This window comes from Gambusia affinis, linkage group LG23 (assembly GCF_019740435.1).
Source record: "Gambusia affinis linkage group LG23, SWU_Gaff_1.0, whole genome shotgun sequence".
Lineage (NCBI taxonomy): Eukaryota > Metazoa > Chordata > Actinopteri > Cyprinodontiformes > Poeciliidae > Gambusia > Gambusia affinis.
In genome coordinates, this window is record NC_057890.1 from 14,647,585 (window position 1) to 14,667,287 (window position 19,703).

A 19,703-nucleotide genomic window follows, 5' to 3' on the forward strand; every position below is an offset into this window, starting at 1 on the left:
CATAGTTTTTACACAAAAGCAATGAATCTGCATGTAATTTGGATTGATTTAAGTAACTCTTTTTTACATAGATTTTACTTAGCACCCTCTCTGAAGTTCTCTTCCGACGATTTAATCACTGGTGACAAAAACAAATAATGAAAAAGGTTAACTGGAAAGAGCTTGTGAACAAAAATTTAATAAAGAAATAGGAATGTCTCAGAAAAATTAGGAAATGTTACAGACAATTTATGAAGAGCAGACAGGAAACCTATTGATACTCCAACTCAATCTCATTTCCAAAGACCGTCTCAATGTTCTGTTCGTGAGTGACACAGTGTTCGTTCAACAGTTTTCTTTGGGCAAAACCGAGTCCACAGATCTCACACGTGAAGATCTTCTGTTTCCCATCGTGAGTGAGTCTGTGTTTCTGCATGTTTCTCGACAACCTGAAGCGTTTGTCGCAGATTTCGCATGCGTATGGCTTCTCTCCTGTGTGGAGACGCATGTGGATCTTTAAGTAGCTTGACTGGATGAAGGCCTTACAGCAGACCTCGCACTTATATGGGCGCACGCCGGTGTGGTACCTGCTGTGCCGCAGGAGCTCGTTGCCGGTCAGGAAGGATTTGCCGCACTCTGTGCACGGAAAAGGCCTCTCGCCCGTGTGAGTGAGCTCATGCCTTTTCAGTGACATCTCCTTCATGAACTGCTTCCCGCAGGTGGCACATGTGAACCGGATACAGAGGTGGACTTGCTCCACGTGGTTCTTGAGCTGCGCCTTTGTGCGGTAAGCCATGTTGCACTGAGCGCAGACCCAGGGTCTCTCCTCGGAGTGGGTTCCCATGTGCATGGAGAGATCCGAGGCGGCGCGGTATGACTTCCCACACTGCCAGCACAGGAAGGGCTTCTCCCCGGAGTGTTTCCGCCGATGAACCGTCAACAAGGAGGAGGTCCTGAACTTCTCAGGACAACTGTCACAGGCAAATGGAAACTCCCCTCTGTGGATCCTCTGGTGGATAATGAGATAGGAAAGTTGGACAAAGGTTTTGTCACACTGAGTACATGGGAAGGGTCCTGTGAAGTTGTGCCGCTTTTCATAGTGTTCTCTCAGACGTCTTGAGATGATGAACGTCTCATCGCACATCGTGCACTGCATCGGCCTGTGCAACAGCTTGTGCCGCTCGAAGGCGGGTTCGTCAGCCAGGATCTTCTTGCAGTCTTTGCAGTACAGCGGGTTGTGAACTTTCTTGTGCACCTTGAGCATCGTTATGCTTTTGAACTCCTTTCCACACTCATTGCATTTCTTCACGGTCGGTTCTGCTCGGCAAACGCTTTCCTGGTGTTCTTTCAGGGCGGACAGGGACTCGAAGTGTTGGCTGCAGTTTGAACACCAGACAAATATTTGTTGGATATCCGTTTCACCTTGATTGGACCCTTTCTTCAGCGAGTAACGTGGGGGTTTGTTGTAGCAGACTGCATAGATCTGGTGTCTTTTGAGTCCGTACAAGTCTTTATAGCGCCTCTTGCAGTGGACGCAGTAATACGGCCGGTCGACCCTGTGGGATTGGAGATGCTTGTTCAAAGTTTTAATCATATCAAACGTCTTGGAACAGACAGGACACACTTTCAGGCCTTCTTTGGACATCTTCAGAACAGGTACACTCTCTTTTGGAGAGTCTTCAGACCCCTCCAGATCCATTTCTTCTGGTCCACCAGTATCACCAGTACACTGAGCATCAGCCTCAGAGAGAAGCCTCTCCAGTTTCATGCACTGCACCTCCCTGATGCCCTTGTGGCCTTTGAGAGTTTGGTGCTTCTTTATTGTATCTTTGTACTTAAAGCCCTTCTCACACGTGAGGCAGACATATGGTCGTTCTTCAGAGTGAGATCGTAAATGCTTCTTAATGTCTCTGTTGTTCTTAATGGTCATGCTGCAGATGGGACACACTTTATGTTTAACTGATACTTCAGTAGACAGTAGCATATATGGAGTCAGCTCTGTATTTAAAGGTGGGTTGTTTGGAGGTTCTGCTGATACATCTGCTGATACATCTGCAGTTGTTTCTGGATTTAAGGATTCCTTTTCCTTTTTCTTGGCCATTTTCTCCGCTCTTATTTTGCAGCTCTTCTCATGCGACTTCAAGGCGTAAGGGTTTTTAAACTTCTTTCCACACAAAGAACACTGATGTGGGCGCTCCCCTGAATGAGTCTCTATGTGCCGCTTCAGATCACTCTGCCAGGCGAAATACTTCCCACAGTGAGGACAGGTTTGATTTGTGGCGGACTCTTTGGACTTCCTGGCTTTCGTATTAGTGCCGTCACGCGTCTCTCCCCTTTCATGGACTCGCATGGTGTGTCGCTTCAAGTCGTACTGGTCCCTGAATCGTTTGTCACACTTTGAACAATTGTGATTGTAGTCGCGCTTTGTTTTGTGAATCTCCAGGTGCCGCCTCATGCCGGCAGCTCGCGGGAACGTCTTGTTACACACAGGGCATGTTTTACTGTCGTGGTATTTCCTTCGGACTCTTTTAGGTTTCACCGGATCCTTCTTTTCTTTAATAACTCTTCTTCTCAGTCGGAGCCATCTTGTTTGCTGCGGGGGCTCTACGCCATTACCTGAATCCTCATGTGGTGCTTCCTGCACAGATTCCTCTATATTTGATTCTCCAGGATCATCAGGTTGAACTGAACTAGAAGGCCCAACATCGTCAACCAGCGTCACAGTTTCCTCCTCCACTTTGACGGTCAAGGTATCAGGCAACAGCGCCGGCAAAGGCTGCATCTGTATCGGGTCGGAACAGACCACAAGCTGGTCCAACTGAGGAAGAGATAAGGATGACAGGATGGCGGTCCCAGTGGAGGATGGAATGGTCTGAGTTTCATCTGTGTGGAAATAAAAACTGCTCAGCCATTTCTACAAACAAGAATTGGCTTGAATTTGTTGAGTTTTCTTCTAATTATACATCCAGTCAGAACTTTACCAGAAGCTCACTGAAGGATACAAGTACATTTCCAAGTTCTACACAGATACTGAGACAACAGAAGAGACTCACCGGAAACATCAAGACATCTGAGCCTTGTGTGGTACCGCAGGACAGCTGCCAGGTGCTGTGGGTCAGGGACAGAGTGAGCGGACTCCTCCAAGGCAGAAGGCACTGCACTCAGGATGGATGCAATCTGAAAAGTTAGAATTTTGAAATTAAGGTCTGAATTTTGAGATTAAAGTCAAGCATTTTGAGGAAAAGAGTCAGAATTATGAGAATAATGTTGGAATTCTGATGTTAAATTGAGAATTATGAGATTAAAGCTAGAATTTAAAAAATTAGGTCTAAATAGTGAGAATTAAAAAATTTCAAGAATTTTGAAAAAACAAAACAAAAAACCCCCCAGAAATATGAGAATAAAGTCAGACTTTCAAGGTGAATTTTTATAAAATTCAATAACTACAGAAAAATGACAGAATTATCAGAATAAATTAGGAATTCTGAGATTAAATTGAGAATTTTGAGATTAAAGCCAGAATTTAAAATTCAGGTCTAAATAGAGATAAAAATCAAGAATTTTGAGAAGAAAAAGAAAATCAGAAATAGAGTAAAGTCTGAACTTAGGAATTAAGGCGAATTTAAATTTTTTTAAAATTTGAGATTAAGGTCTACATTTTGACAATAAAGTCTGAAGTTTTGAGATCAAAGTCAAAAGACTGAGATTAAAGTCTGAACTCTGAGATTAAGGTAAACATTTTGAGATTAAAGTCTAAATTTTAAAGTCAGAATCCTGAGATTAAATGTGAAATTTCTTATTTTTCCCCCCAAAAATTCTGTGGAATAAACATTACAGTGCATGTTAAGAAAGAATGGAAGTGAGGGATGATGAAGCTCCAGCTCTTCTACCTGCTGAATATCAGGAACTGGAAGAAGTTTCTCCAGTCTGGACACAAAGTCCAACATCAGCATCTGCAGAGCGTTGTCAAAATCAGGCCCAAAATCTGTGGGGAAAACATCCTGCAAGACAATGATCACAGTTCACCTATAAATGCATTTTATTGCCAACCAAACATCAACTTCTGGTCCTATACCACGCTGTTCCGGACAAACCTGGAAGAACTTCTTCCTCTCCTCAGGGTGCTTTAACATCAGCTCCACCTGATCCACAAAGTTTGTCTCGGGAAAACTCACATCTGCAAAGCAAGGCTGGAAATAAGATGCACAGGTTCAGTTTCAGTTAAAGAATCGAGTGAATGATCCAGAAGACATTGTGTAAGCAACCAACCTGTGTTGCCCATGAGGATATGAGGGTTCTGATCCGATCCAGATGAATCTCAACAGATTCCGTGTCTGTGGACTGCTCCGAACGACACAGTTCAAGAACAAGCTGCAAGAAAAGACGTAATCTCAAATACTTTATGTATTGTTTATGACAGTATTTTTGTACGATTAATAAACGTCTCTGTTTACTCGTGCTCTGAGTCCAAGAATGAGCTGGACTTTCTGCTCTGGGTTCAATAGTTCTGGCACAACATCTGTGACTCTGCTGATGAACTCTTCCACCATCCCATAATCCTGAACGTTCATGCTCTGCACCGTGTGCCACATGGCTCCAGAAACCAAACGGAGGGGAGGAATGAAGAGGCGAAGAGATGGAAGCTGGAGAGGCGGATCTGTAAATAAAGATTTAATCTTGTTTTTGCATTGACACTGAAAAATAATGTTTTCAAAAATCTGGCCTTCAGTTTTGAGCTGAATTTTAAAGGATATGTTACACTAAAAGTGGAAAAGGTTATATTTTAATGAGTATGTTCACCTCATATATATGAGTATATGAGAACCTCTAGTTTTTTTCTATACTTAAAATAATAAATTCATATTTTATGAAGAGATATATATAAAATATCTTTAAAAAAGACAATTTTTTTTATTTGTGAATGTTACCTGGAGAATTTTCGACTTTTTTCTTTGGCAATGTGTTGGAGTGTGAAATTTGCTGACATGTAATCAGTTTGTTTAGACTTACACATCAGACATTAGGTCCCATTTTTTGAGTTACAATTACAGTTTATCAACTTCTTTTTATTGTCATTAAATGCACGATGAAAAGGATCTCCTTCTATATAAGGAATATAAGCACATCTTCAGACAGCATGAGAAAAAAAAGTCTCAGTGGTCTCAATTAGTGGCCCTAACTGTCTTCCATATAATTATGTTGAGGAAACATTTATTTATTTTTAAGGTTCTGAGTTTATTATGAACACAATTAAGCAAAAATTTAATTATATTTTTTCATAATTTGTGGCATTTTTTTTAGCTCCATATAGCTTAGTAACAAGTCAGGAAATCGTTCAAAAGCAGCGGTAAAAGTTCCGCAGAGACTAAAATGGCATTTAGAGGTGATAACTATCTTGTATAAGATAGCTCAACAGCAGCTTTCCAGAGAGCAGTTAAGCTTTCAGAGGGCAAAAGGTAACAGTCGAAGTTAAACCCTCTTTAGTAGTAGTCGTTATGATAAGCGGTCACAGCGTAAATTAACTTTTAGTAATTTCCAATTAATTAAAACAAGACGATGCTTAGAGGTTAGCTAACTTCCAACATAAACTTTAAATCTAAGTTGAGCACACAGCAGATTGCTGGTGGAGCAACACGGCACCAAAACGCCGTCAACATCCCGAATCGAGCTACGCCATATTGAAAATGGGGCGCACACACTCCAAAACACGAACTAATAACTCATTAAGAACAACGAGTGCTGACATTCTGTATGGCTTACCGTTTTCTATATGATCCGGGCTTTCCATGTTGTTTTTTAAAGTTAGCAATCTGAATAAACAGTTTACCTCGACACTGTTTCAGGTCGACGTACACATAGACCTGCAGAGCAAACGGAGAGACGGAGAGGAAGGGCGGCGCGGCGGTTTATACGTACGGCGCATGCGCTGTACCAGAATATAGGTCAATGCGTGAATGCTGCCGTCCACCAGTTTGCTTACAGCGGCACAATAATAACACACGTCGGTTTTAACGTTAATTTATAAGGGGATTTAATTACCGTGCTGTGGAGAAAACAAAATATATTGGTGACATATTTGGTGAAATATATTTAACGTTGCTATTGAGAGATTATTTCATGGAACGACAAAAATTGCTTATATATATACAGTATATATATACTGTATATACATACTGTATACTGTATATACAGTATATATAAAAATTATTAGGCATTTTTATGTCAATAGTGCCTTGGAAAAGTACCACTAATTTTAATTGCGTTTCTTTGAACTCAAGTTTTGCGTACATTTTTAATGTTGGAGAAAGGATTTCGCAAGTTTTTCCACATATTTTTGCTTAGCTCAGCCCACAAATAAATATTCCTCTCACAAAAACAAGGTAAAAAGACAATTAAGACTTTAGGTGTTTTTAAACTGAGGTCTTTATTAGCTGTCCACAATATCATGTCATGGAACGACAGAAACCGTAGCATGAGTGTAACATTTCTCTTTGTTGTTATACTCCACCACATCTCTGCTTCTTACACCATGTATAATTTATATTTTATATATATATATATATGTATATATATATAATTTGTACAATGTACATTTTCCCTTCAAAGGAACAGAAGTAGCAAAAGTTTCATCCTCGTGTGGATTTAAACTAACCCATGCAAGTTATCACTGTGTCTAGGGAAAATTAAGTATATTACCAGTAACAAATACGCAGGATAATAAATGCTCAGATAAACACAAAGGAGGGTGTTGAGACAAAGCTGCTGTACAGAACACATTCCCAACAACATTAAACAAGAAGAGCCATGCAAACTGACATTTACTCTACAGCTTTGACCCATTTTGGGCCTGAAATGCCAGAAATGGGACAAGCTAAGCTGTTTTTTTGCTACTGGCGTAACATTAAGACTAACAGAAACAGATAGGCATAAAATCTTTGACTTTATTTTCATACTTTAGTTGCTGTTGGGTCACAATAAGACTTTAACTCAAGCTCACTGGTAAAATACTCTGATTGTGTGAGGCTACAGTAACACTGGCACAAAAAAAGTGCTTGACATCATCATGAACCTTGGTTTGCATCAGGTTATATATCACTTTCAAATAAAGCGTTTCCACTAAAATATGTGAATATGTGATGATTCATTTAAGTTATTAACATACAGTAAACTCTTTAAAGCATTCAGGGTAAAAGAAACAAAAACACACCCTGGGCTGCCACAGATATTTAACTAAAAATATATATATTTAAGCAAATTTCAGTCACTCATTTAGCTCACATTTACGCCATAGCTAACCTCATGGGAACAAAATCTGATGTAAATATTGCTTCTACTAAATATCTTAAAGCATTATTAAATATATTCTTTTCAAAACTGCTGAATGTAAAATAAAATATATACTGCTATGCATGTAAATAAGAAAATAAAACTGTAGTATAGCATCTATAATCTGTCAATATTTATAGAAGTTCATATATTATGTTAAGATTTTCTCAAAATTTGGGCTAAAATATGGATGTAATTTTGAGTGTGCTACAATAATTATATTTCATAAGAATATAAATAGTGGTTGATAGTGAAACAAACATTACATGTAAAAATGAAAACTGATTTGACTGTTGGATTTGGTCTGTTGCTGGAAAAAAAATGCACAATTTCCTAACCTCCATCCGCTTTGTGTTACATTCATTAAATAGATTTCAGCCGTATATTAAAATACAACTGAATGCATAAAACTTGAGAACTTCTTAATGAATTGTCAATATTTGAAAAACAAAACAAAAAAACTATTACTAAATACTAGGGACCTCTGTTAGCATTGAGGGGAATTACTTGGTATTTACTTTTTTAAAGATTTAAAAAAATATATATTGACCCTTTTCACATGACGTCACGCTCCACTCCGCCATGACGGACATCAAAACGACCAATATGGTTCTGGAAAGGCTGTCAAAAAAAAAAAAAAAAAAAAAAAAAAAACACCCGGTAGTCTAACATCGCTTTTATTTATTCTATTTCACTTTAAAAATGGTCATAGAGTGCTGCGCGGTCGGATAGAAACTAAACTTGTCATTTTATTTTATAAGTTCTTATATGGCAGCGATGGATAGCAGTTGTTAATCATAATGACTCAGCCTTCAGTGTAATCGCGGATTTGCAGCGAACATTTTTTTTTTTTTTACAAGATTAACGTTCATACATTTTATAAGTATGTATAATTAGAAAGATATGAAATATCGCACTATGGAGACGGTACGCGTCTAGCCATTGGTAACCATGGAAACAATGCCGCACCGTCATGTAGCCTAGCGCATATGGGAAAAAAAACTGGTTAGCATCTTCTCTTTTGTATGTTTTTAATGTTGTTCCGGTGTAAAGAAAAACGCTGTTTAGGACACATTGACATATATCATGTGGTGTGAATTCAGGCAAAGTCGGTAAATTGATCAACACATCACCAGGGAGGAGATATGGGTCGGTTTCTAAGCTAGCTGTTTCCAATTTTTGTGAATACCGTCATCAATGAGGCCCAACCAGGTGAGTTACGTTCACAGGCAAATTAGCTTGACTCGAACAAGTAGAAGCCACGAATAAACTGGAAAAAACAACTTTGGAAAACAGTCATACCCATGCGAAAACAGTCCTGTTCAATACTCCCGTCCCTCACTTCCGACGTCCAACATGGCGCCTCGAATGATAGAGTGACGTACATGCTAAGGGTCAGTACTGTTGTGTGGAAAATTCAATGCACAAATTACCAAGAGATGTTTTTTTTAAACTTTTGTTAAATTCACACTTTGTATTAAGTCTGTATTTAGTAGACTTAATTTTTTAAACTGCTAATTATTAATTTCCTGGATGATTTCTTGATTTTCTACACATTTTGTCCTTAAGATGGATGATCAAAATGTTGTAAAACCCATGCTATACCAGCAGGGGGCGATAATAGATATGAACTTCATTAAAATCCATGGTAACTCGTGTTTTTTTTATAATTTCACCGTTTCTTCTCAGGACCTTTTCAGCTTGTATTTTAATTTTATGAAATCAAAGGAAATACGTAGGAAGAAAACATAAAATTTACTTAACTGTTGCAGCTTTTAGTGCTGAAATACCGAGAGAGAATGCAGAAACTGGGTGCTTTTTAATGATTTTCGGAGATCCAGACCATTCAGATGCAACACAAACAGATTGTTTTTTTGGGGGTTTTTTTTAAAAAAAAAGCTTTGCAAAAATATTTGGCATGATCTGGAAGGAGCTTTAATATTTAAGTATTTCTGTCATTATACATTCATGTGAAAATGTGATTACCTCCAACAAGATTCAGTGGTTTTCAGAAAAATTTAGACATGGAGGTATTTAATATGTATTTAACAATAATAAATTTTTTAAATAATTTAAATAAACAATAAAAGAAAAGACTATCAAGTCTTTTAGAAAGTTTCCAATTTTAAATCTCAGACATCTTTAGTCTGATTACTGTTTACGTGAGAGAAAAGAGTTAAGACGTTTCAGAATAATTTGTAATCAGATATTTCAAAATAAAACAACTGCTGACATGTCCATGTTGGCCGACAAATCATGTTCACCCTGAGAGCAGATGTTCTTTTAACATCTTCACCCTGAGGGAAGATGTTAAAAGAACTCTCCAAAATCCCTAAAATGTCACCGCACAACCTACAGCAGGTTTGTGTTACTTTTGATATGAAAGTGTAAGGAAGAAACAAGTTTAACTTTATTGATGCTCTCAAAGAGAAACATGAAGATTTAAGTTTGCAAGAAAGACCAGAAAAAATATTTCTTCACAAACTGAGTCTGAAATTTCTCTTGATATCTTTTGTTTAATTATGAAAACAATGTTCATTTTCGTTTTTTAAGTGCAACTATATCACTTTGTTTTCCAGAAATCAACATAAATTTGATTAGACATCAAAATGCTAGCATTTTATTAGCTCCTTGTCATGTGTTGGACATTATTTGTCATATTTGAGTTTCGTCTTTGGTTTCTTATTTATTTAGTTTCAATACTTTTAGTTTATTTTTGGGATTTCTAGACTTTTTAAAAAGTTGATCTTTACATTTGCTCCACCTCTGCCTCCCTTTTACCACCAAACAATGTTTATTTTGTGTGTAATCTCAATTGAACTAGGAAGTTTATTTCAATACTAAACAGCTAAGATAACTTAATACACAGATGGTAGATTTAAATGCTGCAGACTAGCCTGAATTTTGTAATCTATCCTGACTATCTGGGATGTTTCACAGCAAAAATTATTTGAGGGGAAACCCTTAGGTTCAGCTAAAACTGGAGCAACCAGCATCCCACAGTGCGATGTTGCATAACACACAAGTCATACAGATGGATTAAACATGCAAGTTTGCATAATCCGGACGCACAGCGGGGAGCACGTTTAGTGAGGCCGGTGTCGTCAGCCAGGCGAGTGAGTGTGGGGATTTTATACCATCTTGCAAAAACGATGACTTTCAGAAGATATTTACAGTTTGCTTTCAAAAACACGTGGTCCGTCTCCAGAATCCCGCTCTGTCTTGTGGCGAATAAAAAGTTAATGAGCAGCAAATTCTTTTACTTCCCGCTCAGAAAAGAGGTCCACGAAGTAAGCTGTGCATAAAAAAGCAACATAATGGCAGCTCAGTAAAGGAGGTGTCATGCAAAAAGACAAATTATTTCCCGCGTTTTAGGAATCAGTCAGCATAGATTTCTGGTTTATTGGAACCGGCTCGGCGGCGGCGGCGGCCACGGCGGAAGTTCCTGTGATCAGTTTGGCTTCTGCGACATGGCAGATAAAACACAGTGAAACGTGTCCAGCGAGAAGACACTGACAGACTGAAATGTAAGCAAGTCCACCTTAAAACTCCTCACATTGCTACGGGTTGTATAGCATGGATTTAATTTGCTGCCATGGCGTCCACTTCCAGAAAATGTATCATTTGTATTGAATGAGTAAAACTTCTACTTTAAAATCTGAGTGAAAAAAGTGTAAAATATGTATTTCATGCACGTGTTCTGTGTGAAATACAGTTGAGAGTTGGATTATTGTGAATGAGGCGTCTTGACCAAGCCAGGTTTGTTTTTATCCGTCGGGACAGGAGCTCAAGGCAAAAAAATAAAATTTAGTCACAAACGTCTACATTAACGTTCAACAAGCAGCAGAATTAAAGGGAAATCCTGGCGGTAGATCGTCCAACAGCAGTTTGACGTGGGCGGGACAGTGTTTGCTAAAATCGATGCTGCGGCTGGATGGGAATGGGGCGGGCGGCGGTCACACCACCGAGCCCTTGGAGGTGGAGAGGTGGATGGAGTGGATGCGAGTGGCCAGGGTCTTCTCCAGGTCGTGGAGGATGTCGGAGCAGAGGCCGGGGCTGGACGCGGGGCTCTCGGCGGAGGTGGCGGCGAGCGGCTCGTACAGGAGCTGCTTGAAGGCGTCCAGTTCAACCAGCAGCACCATGTTCTTCAGGAAGTAGCCCTCGATGAACGCCGTTAGCTCCAACGCGCCGAGAAACTGCAGAGAGAGAAGGAAGGTGGAAAAATGCAGCTCAAGTAAAGACGTTGTGATACCTTGAGATGGGTAGTAACTAGTTACATTTACTTAATTATATTTCTTTTAGGAGTATTTTAGCATTGAAAATGGGGAAATGTCAGTTTTTTATTTTCTTTTTATTTACTTTAAGTTAAACAATTTGTTTTTGCAAAATGTTAAGTCATTCTAAACATGATTTGCTTTGGAAAGTGTGAATAAATAGAAATCAGTCATATCTTAAAAACCCTTAAAATCAAAAATGTTTGTTATGACGTAACATAATTTCTTTAAAAGTTGACCACAACACATTTTTGTCATTTTTTTAAGGTTTAGTTTTATGCTAAAACTGAATAGTATTTAATTATCTGCTGGTTTGTAACTTTGATTACATAATTTTTTTTAAATTACAGGCAATGATCCCATTTTATCAGTAATACCACAATAATCTTCACAAATCCTTTAAAAAAATCTGAGAGTTCAGATTTTAATTTCCCTTTTTTGATTTGGTTTATTTTTGTTTTTTGCATAATGACATAAAACTCTGCGGTGAGTAACTTGAAGTTGGTGTGAATTTGAAAAAGATCTTATTGTTATATAAATTAGGTTAAATAAGGAACAATTGCTCATTGATCATTAAGACAGGAGAAGATAAGGGCTAGTGATTACATTATTTCAGTTTTATGACTGAGAAATGTTAAAAACAAAGCTCTAAAATATTTTTAGACCCATTTTCTCAATTATGCCTTAAATCAGAGCTCAGCAAAACACAGCCGTAAAGTTTATTAGCATTCACAGAAACATGCTAATCTTAGCATAATATTGTTAACATTTAAAACTAATTTTAACAGTTAGCATTAGCATGCTAATCTTAGCGCTGACAATACCTATTCAGGTATACAAATTCTGGCAAGAGGTGAATTGCTAACAATAGCAAGTACATTCCTTTTATTCTACAAAATTTACAGTTGAAATTTGAAATATTCCAATAAAATTATGGATCAAAGTACGAGAAACTCAACAAATTTCCTCTTTTTGGACCAAAACACACCAGCTAGCATTCACTATTTTCTTTCTTCTTTTTTTGCTTTGTCAAGACAATAGTGAGTTCGAGGCTCTCAGAAACTGGCTGTCATTTGAGGCATTAATAAATAATGGAGGAGATGAGCAGGTGCATTACCAGTCTGAGGCGTATTCCCACCTTGGCGTGTTTGTAAAGGTCCACGCAGGTTTCAGTGGTGATATTCTTGGAGCAGATGATCTCACAGTGTCTCTGAAGGGCCTCTAGTTGGAAGAACTTGGCTGCAGACAGGAGCTGCAGGGAACGGTACATGCAGGATTAAATAAAACCAAACAAAAACAAACTCAAAGTAATGACGCTGCTATGCAAACCCTCTGCATTACCTCCATCACTTCTGTGTTGCGGATGTGCAGAGACTCTGTGCCTCCACAGTACAGATACTGCATGACCAGCTGCAAGATAAAACACACCAAAACATTTAAAAGTAAATAAAAGGCTCTAGATTCGGGTTTTTCATATCCCAAAAATACTTTTTTAAACCAATTCTGGACAGCTGCTGATATTACGTGTCTACTACAAGCTAAAAGAGTGATTGTACAATGGATTAGTTATTTGAAAACATTTGGAGAGCCCTCAGGATATTTGTGGACTTTTCTCTAGAGGAAAGAGGCCAATTAAGGACAAGAATTACCAGATCAGGATGTTAAGAGTCTCTACGCTGCGTTATCTCCTGTATTTTGGTAAATTGTGGGTTTGTTTATTGTTGTTTTTTTTCTTTGGATTATATATATATATATATATATATATATATACATATATGTATCTAATAGGGTGCTTATTGTTGTTAATGATATCGGCTACCTGTCAAAATATGTGAAGGAATTCACATGGAAAAGTAAATGAAACTCAATTTTAGTGCAGGGTTTCCCCCAGTGTTTTATAAGCCTGGCGGGCCACCAGGCTTCACTTGTGCCCCGCCAGGCTATGTATTGCTTTTTTATTTAAGTCTTTTTAAATTGTTTACATTTGTAAGACTTTATGGTTGGTGTTCAGGTATTATTCTTCCAATCTTTTAATAACACATAATTATCAAGTGATCTTTTCAAATTCCCTGTCAACTTTAAACATTTTTTAACTCAAAAACACGACGAACTGCTGGATGAATGACTGGCCTAACACCCAACCACCGGGCTTACCAGGTTTTCTGGGGAAAACTTCCAGTCTTACACATATCCAACTTGCTAAAGAAAATTAAAAAAAATCAAAATGTTTAACTTCTTACGTGGAAAATGTTGTATTTGACATGACTGATCTCAATGCATGTGTTTTCTGCTGCTGGTCTGTTCTGGAGCAGAGACTTGAACCTGGATGAAACAGAAAAAGTGTCAGTTTTCTGAACTTATTGACTAAAATCAAACATATCTGCATTAAAGCCACAGCTTCCCAGTACCTGGCTGATGCCGTAAACAGCAACACCTTGTGTGCATAAAACGGTTTCCCCTCCACCAGGAAGGTGACGTCAGACATCTCCTTGTTGTTCAGGAAGTGGGGGTCTGGGAAACACAAAAGTGCTTTAATTCAAGAAAGCTAATTATAAAGAGCAGCAAATATCAGAAGATAAAGCTGATATAGGTTTTACCTCGAGGTTCCACTCAAAATTAAACAATTACCATTTAATTTGTATTCTATGTTGTTATCCCAATGAGTCTCTTAAACATTTCTCTAAAACCCTCATTAATGTTTCATTTTGGATGTAAACACCAGGTGGCGCTGCAACGCTGTGCAAGTTTCCTGCTTAACCTCAAAGTAAAAAGTTATTATTCCCAGCAAGGATGAACTGAATTAAAGTAATAAACAGAAGCACAAAATGGATGACTTTTAAAAATATGTTAAAATTATGTATTGTTTGTTTAGTTTCAAGATGAGTTAAAACCTAAAAATGATAAATTTACAATTTGAAAGCCTATATGGTATTTTTAGAAATTGGATTAAATGGTACCTGGATAAAAAGTATTAAAACATTTAGAGATACACATTTAATTTACGAAACTACTTTTAATCTGCTTCATAATCATAAAAAGAGAAATCTCAACGTTACTTCATGACGTGAAAGCTTAATATTATGATGTTTATTTAATTAGTGGTTGTTTATTTGAGTAATGCTGTTTGCGGCTAATAGTGCTAATTAGCAACTATTAGCTGCACTTCGCTAATGGGCCCTTTGCACCTCAGCTTCCGCGTTCAATCGTTTCCGATCTATTGAAAATGGGACTTTACACTGGATGTTTGCAGGGCTTGTCCAAGGTAACAATTAATGATGTACATCGATCCGAAGCCCCAACAAGTAGCTGGAGAAAGGTTTTAAGATGCACGCCTCGTTATACGTTCACAGATACCAAGGTGAGTTTTACTTTCTTTAAACTTTGTGGCTAACATTAGCTTTAGCTTATGCTAGTAGGCAATATTCTCTGACATTTTTCTTGTAAAAATGTTCTATTTAAGTATCTAAACATTGTTCATCCATTCTAACGGACAATGTTTTTACCTTATGTTCAAGTATATTACGTGACTCTATTGTTGTTAGTGTCAGAGACCAAGTAACGGGGGATTTTAAGGTTGGGCTTTTTGCTTCTGAAGCATGAAGCACAACAAGCCCATAGCTTAACAGTAGGGCAGCTCTGGTGTCGGAGTTCTAGTTCAGCTGACTGTTCAGGTTCAGAGTTTTTGCTTTTTTTAAAATTTGCCGTGTTACTTAAGGTCTCCGTGTTATTTCGTTTTATTACTTTTGCATGCTTCTTGTGAAGCAGGACGGTGTTTACAGCAGTGTGTGCAGGCGGATCAGTTGCTCGGCTGTCTGGTTCTGGTCTGCTCTCTCGTTCCCGTACATTCGCTCTTTCAGGCTGAATACAGAAGTTGTTCATGGAAATTACCCAGGACGGCTCCTTTACCTTCTTCTTTAGGCTGCAGAAGCTGATCCGGAGAGAAGTGAAGACTGTAAACTTTGCTCCCTATATATAAATTACTAATTAATACTCATTAATAATTTGCTCTGTGTTAATTAATGTCGTTAAAACGCATCAAACCCAAAAATACAAATAATTTGCTATATTAGCTGCAGATCAACCATGAATCAGCTGTTCACCCTCTGACCACTAGATGGAGGTAAAACATTCTAATAGGATGATCAACAAGCGGAGAGTTTATGGGAAGGAGGAAAGAGGATCGATGCTAATTTGCGACAATCGTCCACACCAAGGCAAGAGAAGGACATAAGACACAAAAGAGTCAGAAACTCATGGAAATAAATAAAAAATGATTCTGTCTTCACAAAGTGAAGGCTTACCCAGGCGTGAGGTCTGTTTCCTCTTGATCTCTGTCAGTTTGGGGATGGGGAAAGGTCCGTAGCACTGCGTGAAAATGACCGACAGCTGCTGGCTAATCGCTTCATTCTGCAGACACACAGCAGCAGCAACGTTAGGGACAAAAACTTTCCACAGGCTACAGTTTTAAATCCTCTGGTTTCCCTCTGTTAATCCTGAAAAAAACATCATGCAAATGAGGAAGCTAATAGTTTCAGTTTGTATTCCCAACAAGCCAGTCTGTCTTGTGTCTGTAGACTGAACAAGCGGTTTGCTGCTGTGAAGGGAAGTCCCCGGCGACCTTGCTGGTTCGCAGGATCTGGAACATGAGCGGGAGGCCGTGTGTGATCAGCTCCTCAGTGTACTCGTCCTCCTGGATGCAGCTGAAGTCTTTGAGCAGACCCTGGATCAGCGGCCGGCGGTTCTGCATGAAGCAGGTGCGCAGGGACTCGAGCCAGGTGTGCAGCGTCCAAGGAACGCCTGGGAAAAACACACACACACAAAAAAAAACGCAGAGTGAATACAGAGAAATGGAGAAAAACCAGGGTAGTCACAGGAGACAGACGGATCATGTTTCTCCACTGGATGCCATGAGTGTTGGATTAGTGGGAAATCAGAGGTAAAACAAATGGAGCATCTGAGTTTAATTAAAAGTGCTTGTTAATAACGACTCTAATGCGATTGATGGAAATGAAGTGAGCATAAAACACAGAAAGACAGAAAATTAGCTGCCTATTCTCTGCCTTCATAACGATGAAGATGCGTTTAAAAAGCTTAAAGCTGCAGGTTATGACTTTTATTTAAAAAAAATATGTTTTATACATTTCTGTTAGTTTCTGTGTCATGTTATACTGGCATACTGTGTCATGCCAGTATAACATGAGTGCTGCTATTGCAGTCTGAGGAAATGCACCGCTCCCAGTCAGAAGCAACCAATCAGAGCCGGGAGGAGGATCTTAGCGCTGTCAGTCATGCTAGTGTACACTCTGCTCAATGTACTAATGGTGGAGAAACGACTTATATTGCATATTTAAAATGTCTTCCAGTTGTGGTGTTAAATATTCAATAGAATTTAAAGTTTATTCATCTTTGAGAATGTTCTGGAAAACGGTCTCAAACAACGATATTATCGTTTATTGTAAGACAGGAGTGTCAAACTTCAGTCCTAAATGGCCGGTGTTCTGCAACTTTTAGATGTGCCTCTGCTGCACCACACCTGTATAGAATAATTAGGTCATTAATGCTCTGGAGAACTGATCTACACAAGGAGGAGGTGATTAAGCCATTTCATTTGGGTGTTTTGTACCTGTGGCACATCTAAAAACTGCAGGACAGCGGCCCTTGAGGACTGGAGTTTGACACCCCTGTTGTAAGAACTTCTGTGAATAATTTATCGTCTAATAAAATTTGTTAACGTGACAGACCTTCGCACACCACTGAGGTAATTTGTTTGTGGATGCTCTTTGCCAACGTTCATCCTGTTTGTATCAAAGCCAAAGTTCTGGCTGATTAAAATGTTGAATTGAATGCACTGAAAGCTGACGGCAGCCACATTTAAAAAGCTTCATCATCCTGTTCACACCTTTGACCCGTTACTATGGCCTCAGATAAAACGGCTCCTGTTTTACGGTTGGGTGAGCTGCAGAGGGTGGGAACAGGACGGGACAGGACGGGCACAGCATGAGCACATCTGCAGGACAGCTGGAGCTTGTGTGCCACTGAGGCATGCATTAGTAAATCTGACCTAAGCTGCGGATGTCAATGGTGATGTCCACATGGCCATGCTCTGCGCTATGGTACATGGCCTCTCTCAGGGCCCGCAGTTTGGCCTTTCCTGTTCGCAGCGTCCCGCTGCAGTTGGCCTGCGGGGCCAGCCTCTTCTCCCCGGGATCCGAACCCTCGGCCAGGATCTCCTCCAGGGACAAAACGTCCCCCTTTTCCTTCTCTGAGTGGGACAGAAGCTTCCGGAAAACATTCCTGGACAAGAGGGAGACAAAACGCAGAGTTGCACCATGGGTAAAAATACAAAAAAGATTAACTCTGTCAATTCACACATGAGTACTTTAGCTATTTCTCTTGGTAACCACAAAAATCCTCAGCTGCTTTTATTTAAATTCTGCATTATTCTCTGAAAATGTTAGATTAATTCACTGGGGTTATAAAACCATGTTTCAGTTAATTTAAATATAATTTAACCTGAGAAATATTATTTAAACTGGTAGTAGCTGGGTAAAATAGAACAGAATATAATTTAATGATTTCTAAGGGTTAACTAAATTGGTTATTAGTTGGGAAACTGCCAGATCAAAAACCACCAAAGATTTTTTTAACATCATGATGTAAATAAAAGAAAAGACTCATGACCCGTCACTGCGTTGCTGCAGCAGCGGCCCTGATCTGAATGGATTCTAACATCTAACAAATGAGGTGCGATCCCAGGTCATAACGCATCGCTGCGCCATCTGCTGCAGCGAGGAGGAGGAGCGAGTTGGAGCGTGCAGCGCTGTGAAGCTAGAGGTCTGTCCATGTGGAGTTTCATGTTTTTGACTGAAATCTATTCTGATTTTATGTCCTGGGTTGTTTTGGGGTTTGATTATTCTGTGTTCCTTCATCTCAATCTGATTAGATCTTGTTTCTGTTTCTTGTTACTCCAGTTTAATTACAGTTCTTAGTCCTGGTTGTTCTTTATTATTAGATTCATTTCCTAGTCTCTTGTGTACTTCTCGTTCGCCCCTGTATTTAAACTCCTCTCCTGAAAAACCACAAACTCTCACCAAGTATTTTTAATCTAGTTTCTATTACAAATATCTTAGTGCGCTTGAAATAAGGCAAAACTAATGAAACAAATAACATTTCAGAAAGACACAGGAGCTTGCTTTAAGTAAATAACTACTTAATAGTAGTGAAAAAGTTATAGTTTAGATGGATGTTTTCATTTATAATATGGGGAAAATGTCTTGTTAAAGTTATTGGATTATTTAATTAAAACAAGCTCCTGTATCTTGCTTTAAAGTTACTTTTAAATCAGTTTTGTCTTATTTTAAGTGAACTAAGATATTTACCTCAGAATACTTGGTAGGATTTGGTGTTTTTTGCAGTGAGTTTCTATACAATTTTGTTAAAATACAAGCTTTATTGTTATTTCACTTATAAAAAAGGAAAAACGTTTTGTTAGAAGTGAAATAATATGAAAGTGGAACTAGCACTTCTTCATGAATATTAATAAATTACTGACTTAAAACAAACTGCTGTATCTTCCTGTAGTGTTGAAAGTTTACCATTTACAAGAACGCACCAGTTCTGGTCAAAATCAACCAATCAGAGCCAGGAGGAAGATCTTAACGCTGTCAATCAACGTCGTGAATGCGCTGCTTAATGTGCTAATATAATAACATGTAATAAAATATAATCTGCCAGTACATTTACTAATACCTTTTCATTAAAATTAAGGAGTTATTTACTGAAAACAAGCTCCTATGTCTTGCTGAAAAGTTACTTTTACTACTATTTCAAGTGTACCAAGATATTTGCAGAAGAATAGACCAAACATACTTGGTAAGATTTTGTGTTTTTTGCAGTGTTCCAACTTATTTACTGTCCAATTTTATCAAAATAAGAGTTTTATTGTAATTTCACTTATATTTTCACTTATAAATTTTAAACAAGTTTTTATATCTGACTGAAAAATACCTTTTAAGTTAGTTGTGTCTTTTTTCAAGCGTATTAAGATATTTGCAGTAGAATAGACCAAAGATATTTGGTAAGATTTTGTATTTTTGCAGTGTATTTCACACTCCCTTTGGTTCC

The 19,703-nt window shown here is 38.4% G+C and overlaps 2 protein-coding genes across 5 annotated transcripts in view; both read right to left on the bottom strand.

Moving 5' to 3' along the window:
* Window positions 1-152: 152 nt before the first annotated feature.
* LOC122826247 (zinc finger protein 11-like) lies at window positions 153-8,692 on the bottom strand. 2 transcript variants are annotated; one of them, XM_044107857.1, is made up of 7 exons: window positions 8,608-8,692; window positions 4,434-4,636; window positions 4,249-4,350; window positions 4,074-4,169; window positions 3,870-3,980; window positions 3,033-3,156; window positions 153-2,862 (listed from the first exon to the last, which is right to left on the bottom strand). In XM_044107857.1, exons 1-7 carry the CDS (start codon window positions 8,690-8,692, stop codon window positions 251-253), a joined length of 3,333 nt encoding a protein of 1,110 aa, XP_043963792.1. In that variant the 3' UTR covers window positions 153-250. The 2 variants fall into 2 exon arrangements, with proteins under 2 accessions (XP_043963792.1, XP_043963793.1); XM_044107858.1 differs by lacking the exon at window positions 8,608-8,692 and adding an exon at window positions 5,740-5,893.
* The window catches only part of LOC122826248 (ankyrin repeat and BTB/POZ domain-containing protein BTBD11-A), a 168,259-nt gene continuing 154,934 nt past the window's right edge, over window positions 6,379-19,703 (bottom strand). For all 3 annotated transcript variants that reach the window (XM_044107860.1, XM_044107859.1, XM_044107861.1), the window contains 8 exons: window positions 17,641-17,873; window positions 16,198-16,376; window positions 15,881-15,986; window positions 13,988-14,090; window positions 13,820-13,901; window positions 12,921-12,989; window positions 12,718-12,831; window positions 6,379-11,501 (listed from right to left, as the gene is read on the bottom strand). In XM_044107860.1, the coding sequence (XP_043963795.1) occupies window positions 11,262-11,501; window positions 12,718-12,831; window positions 12,921-12,989; window positions 13,820-13,901; window positions 13,988-14,090; window positions 15,881-15,986; window positions 16,198-16,376; window positions 17,641-17,873 (1,126 nt within the window). In that variant the 3' untranslated portion in view covers window positions 6,379-11,261. The remainder of the gene's footprint in view (window positions 11,502-12,717; window positions 12,832-12,920; window positions 12,990-13,819; window positions 13,902-13,987; window positions 14,091-15,880; window positions 15,987-16,197; window positions 16,377-17,640; window positions 17,874-19,703) is intronic.

What these genes read in the sequence shown, in the direction of transcription:
- LOC122826247 (XM_044107857.1), bottom strand. Translation starts at nt 8,692, where the DNA reads ATGTACGTCACTCTATCATTCGAGGCGCCATGTTGGACGTCGGAAGTG. An exon ending in TTCTTGGACTCAGAGCACGA is followed by an intron (nt 4,351 to 4,433) that starts GTAAACAGAGAC and finishes CTTTTCTTGCAG; the next exon opens with CTTGTTCTTGAACTGTGTCG. An exon ending in AGAGGAAGAAGTTCTTCCAG is followed by an intron (nt 3,981 to 4,073) that starts GTTTGTCCGGAA and finishes ATTGTCTTGCAG; the next exon opens with GATGTTTTCCCCACAGATTT.